At 45.6% G+C, this 7,503-nt stretch overlaps 1 protein-coding gene across 1 annotated transcript in view; it reads left to right on the top strand.

Moving 5' to 3' along the window:
• Positions 1 to 614: 614 nt before the first annotated feature.
• The window catches only part of LOC115120686 (epigen-like), a 22,364-nt gene continuing 15,475 nt past the window's right edge, over positions 615 to 7,503 (top strand). Inside the window, exon 1 of the mRNA XM_029649643.2 lies at positions 615 to 1,511. Coding sequence (XP_029505503.1) covers positions 1,484 to 1,511 — 28 coding nt within the window. The 5' untranslated portion in view covers positions 615 to 1,483. The remainder of the gene's footprint in view (positions 1,512 to 7,503) is intronic.

The following is a 7,503-nucleotide window of genomic DNA, read 5'->3' as shown; positions in this document are numbered from 1 at the left end:
CACCCACTTTTCCTCTGAACCTGCGTGTTCAGATTCAGAGGAAAAGTGAGTGTTTGGCCAAACTCCACACTTTCACAATAGTACCTCTGAGCCAACACTTATCATTATTAAAGTAAAAAGGTTAATTAATTAGGGAGAAAAGGGGGGTAGAGAAAGAGTCAGGGAGAGAGGAGGGAGGGAGACAGAGAGAGAGAAAGAGTCAGGGAGAGAGGAGGGAGGGAGACAGAGAGAGAGAAAGAGTCAGTGGTGGAGAGAGTCAGGGGAGAGAAAAAGAGGGAGACAGAGAGGATAGAGAGTGAAAGAGGGGAGAGAGGGAGACAGAGAGAGAGCGAAAGAGTCAGGGAGAGAGGAGGGAGGGAGACAGAGAGAGAGAAAGAGTCAGGGAGAGAGGAGAGAGGGAGACAGAGAGAGAGAAAGAGTCAGGGAGAGAGGAGAGAGGGAGACAGAGAGAGAGAAAGAGTCAGGGAGAGAGAAAGAGGAGAGAGAGAGTGAAAGACGGGAGAGAAAGAGAAAGAGAGAGAGAAGAGAGAGAGAAAGAGAGGAGAGAGAGAAAGAGAGGAGAGAGAGAGAAAGGGAGGAGAGAGAGAGAGGAGAGAGAGAGAGAGAGAGGGGGAGAGAGAGAAAGGGAGGAGAGAGAGAGAAAGGGAGGAGAGAGAGAGAAAGAGAGGAGAGAGAGAAAGAGAGGAGAGGAGAGGAGAGAGAGAGAGAAAGAGAGGAGAAAGAGAGGAGAGGAGAGAGAGATAAAGAGGAGTGAGAGAGAAAGAGAGGGAGAGAGAAAGGGAGGAGAGAGAGAGAAAGGGAGGAGAAAGAGAGGAGAGAGAGAAAGAGAGGAGAGGAGAGGAGAGAGAGAAAGAGAGGAGAAAGAGAGGAGAGGAGAGAGAGATAAAGAGGAGTGAGAGAGAAAGAGAGAGAGAGAGAAAGGGAGGAGAGAGAGAGAAAGAGAGGAGAGAGAGAGAAAGAGAGGAGAGAGAGAGAGGTTAGAGATGGGGAGAGAGAGAGAGAAAGAGACAGAGAGAGAGAAAGATGGGCTTCTTTAAGTTATGTAAGCTCCAGAGGATGTTTGACCTGTGTGGGCTGACAACAACACACACGTTTCATCTGTGTGTCTGTGTGTATGTGTGTGTGTCTGTGTGTAAGTGTGTGTGTGTGTACTTTTATTATAGCGTGTCATCTCCTGCCTCCTCGGGCTGCATACCTGTTGAATACCTGCCCAAGAGGAGAGGCCTCTGCCTTTGCATGCAGGTAACCGAGGGCAATGGGACAGGAAGTGATACGGAAGAAGCAGCCGAGCGAGCCATTTTGTGGAAAGGAGATACTCTTTACCCCAGAATTCTGGTTCTGCCATTTGTTGTGCAAGTTGTGACAGGGATGTGTTGAAAGGGTATAAAGCATCCTGAACTTTCACTGTAATCCACACACCTGAAGAGAAGACTAACTAGAGTTCACTGGACGGCTACAACACACTTAGAAAAAAACCCACAAGATGTCAGGACCAAAACAGACTGTGAGGGGTGAGTATCCTGCAACTGTGTGTCTGTGTGTCCGTGTGTGTCTTTGCGGTCCGAACACATCATTTGGTAACACTTAACAATGTCATAATATGTCATAATAGTTGACATAACCTGTCAAAACCTGTCATAATATCATCATAACGCTGTCATGACCCATATATTTACACCTGTTGAGACATATATATATATATATATATATATAGCGTTATTTTATGACTCGTTATGGACATCTACAAAAGAGTGTCAACCCCCAACATTTATTCATATCAGTTTTTGACAAGAAGTTTCCTGTCATTTCAAAGTTTGTTTTTTAAAATCCCTTTGTTGTCGTTGTGAATTCTTTACAGGCGGTTAAAAAAAAACTTGAAGCACTATGACACTTCCTGTGTCCTGCTTTACTTGGACTAAGAAAGTACCACTTTATGACACCGTCGAGAAGCATTATGACATCATAATCGACACTGTCGAGAAGCATTATGACATCACAATCGCATAAGGCCAGATGGGCCAATCACGTACATGTACATGTCCTCATATCAGTCATCAGTCAACAAAGAGAATATCTTGTCCTGTTCCTGAAATCTGCTCCTACATTCATCCCAGTCATCAGCACACAGAATATATATATATATATAACATAAACATACTGTTGACACACGGGCTATGGTGTAATGGAATGTCTTGCCTCGTGTGGTAGGTTTTGTTGGATTTGACACGCTTATGTAGGTGTCATAACCAGCCATAAAATAACACAATATATTTCACAACAGGTCTAAATATGTGTCGTAACAGGGTTATGACCAGTTAGGTCAGCTGTTATGACATGGTTATGACATGGTTATGACCTGGTTATGACATGGTTATGACCAGTTAGGTCAGCTGTTATGACATGGTTATGACCTGGTTATGACCAGTTAGGTCAGCTGTTATGACATGGTTATGACCTGGTTATGACATGGTTATGACCTGGTTATGACCTGGTTATGACATGGTTATGACATGGTTATGACCTGGTTATGACCTGGTTATGACATGGTTATGACCAGTTAGGTCAGCTGTTATGACCTGGTTATGACATGGTTATGACCAGTTAGGTCAGCTGTTATGACATGGTTATGACATGGTTATGACATGGTTATGACATGGTTATGACCAGTTAGGTCAGCTGTTATGACATGGTAATGACATGGTTATGACCAGTTAGGTCAGCTGTTATGACATGGTTATGACCTGGTTATGACCAGTTAGGTCAGCTGTTATAACATGGTTATGACATGGTTATGACCAGTTAGGTCAGCTGTTATGACATGGTTATGACCTGGTTATGACCAGTTAGGTCAGCTGTTATGACCTGGTTATGACATGGTTATGACCAGTTAGGTCAGCTGTTATGACATGGTTATGACATGGTTATGACATGGTTATGACATGGTTATGACCAGTTAGGTCAGCTGTTATGACATGGTAATGACATGGTTATGACCAGTTAGGTCAGCTGTTATGACATGGTAATGACATGGTTATGACCAGTTAGGTCAGCTGTTATGACATGGTTATGACCTGGTTATGACCAGTTAGGTCAGCTGTTATAACATGGTTATGACATGGTTATGACCAGTTAGGTCAGCTGTTATGACATGGTTATGACATGGTTATGACATGGTTATGACCAGTTAGGTCAGCTGTTATGACATGGTAATGACATGGTTATGACCAGTTAGGTCAGCTGTTATGACATGGTTATGACCTGGTTATGACCAGTTAGGTCAGCTGTTATAACATGGTTATGACATGGTTATGACCAGTTAGGTCAGCTGTTATGACATGGTTATGACCTGGTTATGACCAGTTAGGTCAGCTGTTATGACCTGGTTATGACATGGTTATGACCAGTTAGGTCAGCTGTTATGACATGGTTATGACATGGTTATGACATGGTTATGACATGGTTATGACATGGTTATGACATGGTTATGACCAGTTAGGTCAGCTGTTATGACATGGTAATGACATGGTTATGACCAGTTAGGTCAGCTGTTATGACATGGTAATGACATGGTTATGACCAGTTAGGTCAGCTGTTATGACATGGTTATGACCTGGTTATGACCAGTTAGGTCAGCTGTTATAACATGGTTATGACATGGTTACGACATGGTTATGACCAGTTAGGTCAGCTGTTATGACATGGTTATGACCAGTTAGGTCAGCTGTTATGACATGGTAATGACATGGTTATGACCAGTTAGGTCAGCTGTTATGACATGGTTATGACATGGTAATGACATGGCTATGACACGGTTATGACATGGTTATGACATGGTTATGACATGGTTATGACCAGTTAGGTCAGCTGTTATGACATGGTTATGACCAGTTAGGTCAGCTGTTATGACATGGTTATGACATGGTTATGATCTTGTCATAAACGTGTTACGACGCTCAAAAGTTGGAAAAAGTTCTCAATTGTCATACTCGATTAAAAGTAAAGATACCTTTTTTTAATAGAAAATGACCCAATTGTAAAAGTGAAAGTCACCCAGTAAAATACTACTTGAGTAAAAGTCTAGAAGTATCTGGTTTTAAAGGTACTTAAGTTACAGTGGTGAAAAAAAGTACTAAATTGTCATAAGTAAATACTATACATCAAATTATTTTCTTTAAGCAAACGATTTCCTTTTTATTATTATTTATTTTTTAACAGCCAGGGGCTGATAAACTTCAACACTAAAACATAATTTACAAACAAAGTATTTGTGTTTAGTGAATCTGCTGCCAGATCAGAGGCAGTAGGGATGACCAGGGATGTTCTCTGTTTAGTGAGTCCTCCAGATCAGAGGCAGTAGGGATGACCAGGGATGTTCTCTGTTTAGTGAGTCCTCCAGATCAGAGGCAGTAGGGATGACCAGGGATGTTCTCTGTTTAGTGAGTCCTCCAGATCAGAGGTAGTAGGGATGACCAGGGATGTTCTCTGTTTAGTGAGTCCTCCAGATCAGAGGCAGTAGGGATGACCAGGGATGTTCTCTGTTTAGTGAGTCCTCCAGATCAGAGGCAGTAGGGATGGACCAGGGATGTTCTCTGTTTAGTGAGTCCTCCAGATCAGAGGCAGTAGGGATGACCAGGGATGTTCTCTGTTTAGTGAGTCCTCCAGATCAGAGGCAGTAGGGATGACCAGGGATGTTCTCTGTTTAGTGAGTCCTCCAGATCAGAGGCAGTAGGGATGACCAGGGATGTTCTCTGTTTAGTGAGTCCTCCAGATCAGAGGCAGTAGGGAGGACCAGGGATGTTCTCTGTTTAGTGAGTCCTCCAGATCAGAGGCTAGTAGGGATGACCAGGGATGTTCTCTGTTTAGTGAGTCCTCCAGATCAGAGGCAGTAGGGATGACCAGGGATGTTCTCTGTTTAGTGAGTCCTCCAGATCAGAGGCAGTAGGGATGACCAGGGATGTTCTCTGTTTAGTGAGTCCTCCAGATCAGAGGTAGTAGGGATGACCAGGGATGTTCTCTGTTTAGTGAGTCCTCCAGATCGGAGTCAGTAGGGATGACCAGGGATGTTCTCTGTTTAGTGAGTCCTCCAGATCAGAGGTAGTAGGGATGACCAGGGATGTTCTCTGTTTAGTGAGTCCTCCAGATCAGAGGTAGTAGGGATGACCAGGGATGTTCTCTGTTTAGTGAGTCCTCCAGATCAGAGGTAGTAGGGATGGACCAGGGATGTTCTCTGTTTAGTGAGTCCTCCAGATCAGAGGCAGTAGGGATGGACCAGGGATGTTCTCTGTTTAGTGAGTCCTCCAGATCAGAGGCAGTAGGGATGGACCAGGGATGTTCTCTGTTTAGTGAGTCCTCCAGATCAGAGGTAGTAGGGATGACCAGGGATGTTCTCTGTTTAGTGAGTCCTCCAGATCAGAGGCAGTAGGGATGACCAGGGATGTTCTCTGTTTAGTGAGTCCTCCAGATCAGAGTCAGTAGGGATGACCAGGGATGTTCTCTGTTTAGTGAGTCCTCCAGATCAGAGGCAGTAGGGATGACCAGGGATGTTCTCTGTTTAGTGAGTCCTCCAGATCAGAGGCAGTAGGGATGGACCAGGGATGTTCTCTGTTTAGTGAGTCCTCCAGATCAGAGGTAGTAGGGATGACCAGGGATGTTCTCTGTTTAGTGAGTCCTCCAGATCAGAGGCAGTAGGGATGACCAGGGATGTTCTCTGTTTAGTGAGTCCTCCAGATCAGAGGCAGTAGGGATGACCAGGGATGTTCTCTGTTTAGTGAGTCCTCCAGATCAGAGGCAGTAGGGATGACCAGGGATGTTCTCTGTTTAGTGAGTCCTCCAGATCAGAGGTAGTAGGGATGACCAGGGATGTTCTCTGTTTAGTGAGTCCTCCAGATCAGAGGCAGTAGGGATGACCAGGGATGTTCTCTGTTTAGTGAGTCCTCCAGATCAGAGGTAGTAGGGATGACCAGGGATGTTCTCTGTTTAGTGAGTCCTCCAGATCAGAGTCAGTAGGGATGACCAGGGATGTTCTCTGTTTAGTGAGTCCTCCAGATCGGAGGCAGTAGGGATGACCAGGGATGTTCTCTGTTTAGTGAGTCCTCCAGATCAGAGGTAGTAGGGATGACCAGGGATGTTCTCTGTTTAGTGAGTCCTCCAGATCAGAGGTAGTAGGGATGACCAGGGATGTTCTCTGTTTAGTGAGTCCTCCAGATCAGAGGTAGTAGGGATGACCAGGGATGTTCTCTGTTTAGTGAGTCCTCCAGATCAGAGGCAGTAGGGATGACCAGGGATGTTCTCTGTTTAGTGAGTCCTCCAGATCAGAGGTAGTAGGGATGACCAGGGATGTTCTCTGTTTAGTGAGTCCTCCAGATCAGAGGCAGTAGGGATGACCAGGGATGTTCTCTGTTTAGTGAGTCCTCCAGATCAGAGGTAGTAGGGATGACCAGGGATGTTCTCTGTTTAGTGAGTCCTCCAGATCAGAGTCAGTAGGGATGACCAGGGATGTTCTCTGTTTAGTGAGTCCTCCAGATCGGAGGCAGTAGGGATGACCAGGGATGTTCTCTGTTTAGTGAGTCCTCCAGATCAGAGGTAGTAGGGATGACCAGGGATGTTCTCTGTTTAGTGAGTCCTCCAGATCAGAGGTAGTAGGGATGACCAGGGATGTTCTCTGTTTAGTGAGTCCTCCAGATCAGAGGTAGTAGGGATGACCAGGGATGTTCTCTGTTTAGTGAGTCCTCCAGATCAGAGGCAGTAGGGATGACCAGGGATGTTCTCTGTTTAGTGAGTCCTCCAGATCAGAGGCAGTAGGGACGACCAGGGATGTTCTCTGTTTAGTGAGTCCTCCAGATCAGAGGCAGTAGGGATGACCAGGGATGTTCTCTGTTTAGTGAGTCCTCCAGATCAGAGGCAGTAGGGACGACCAGGGATGTTCTCTGTTTAGTGAGTCTGCTGCCAGATCAGAGGCAGTAGAGATGAGTAGGGATGTTCTCTGTTTAGTGAGTCCTCCAGATCAGAGGCAGTAGGGATGAGTAGGGATGTTCTCTGTTTAGTGAGTCCTCCAGATCAGAGGCAGTAGGGATGACCAGGGATGTTCTCTGTTTAGTGAGTCCTCCAGATCAGAGGCAGTAGGGATGACCAGGGATGTTCTCTGTTTGGTGAGTCCACCAGATAAGAGGCAGTAGGGATGACCAGGGATGTTCTCTGTTTAGTGAGTCCTCCAGATCAGAGGTAGTAGGGATGACCAGGGATGTTCTCTGTTTAGTGAGTCCTCCAGATCAGAGGCAGTAGGGATGACCAGGGATGTTCTCTGTTTAGTGAGTCCACCAGATAAGAGGCAGTAGGGATGACCAGGGATGTTCTCTGTTTAGTGAGTCCTCCAGATCAGAGGCAGTAGATGACCAGGGATGTTCTCTGTTTAGTGAGTCCTCCAGATCAGAGGCAGTAGGGATGACCAGGGATGTTCTCTGTTTAGTGAGTCCTCCAGATCAGAGGCAGTAGATGACCAGGGAT

The sequence above is a fragment of the Oncorhynchus nerka genome, linkage group LG27 (genome assembly GCF_034236695.1).
Source record: "Oncorhynchus nerka isolate Pitt River linkage group LG27, Oner_Uvic_2.0, whole genome shotgun sequence".
Taxonomy (NCBI): domain Eukaryota; kingdom Metazoa; phylum Chordata; class Actinopteri; order Salmoniformes; family Salmonidae; genus Oncorhynchus; species Oncorhynchus nerka.
The sequence above is the reverse complement of the archived record's forward strand: the minus strand, read 5'-3'. Positions and strand labels throughout refer to the sequence as shown.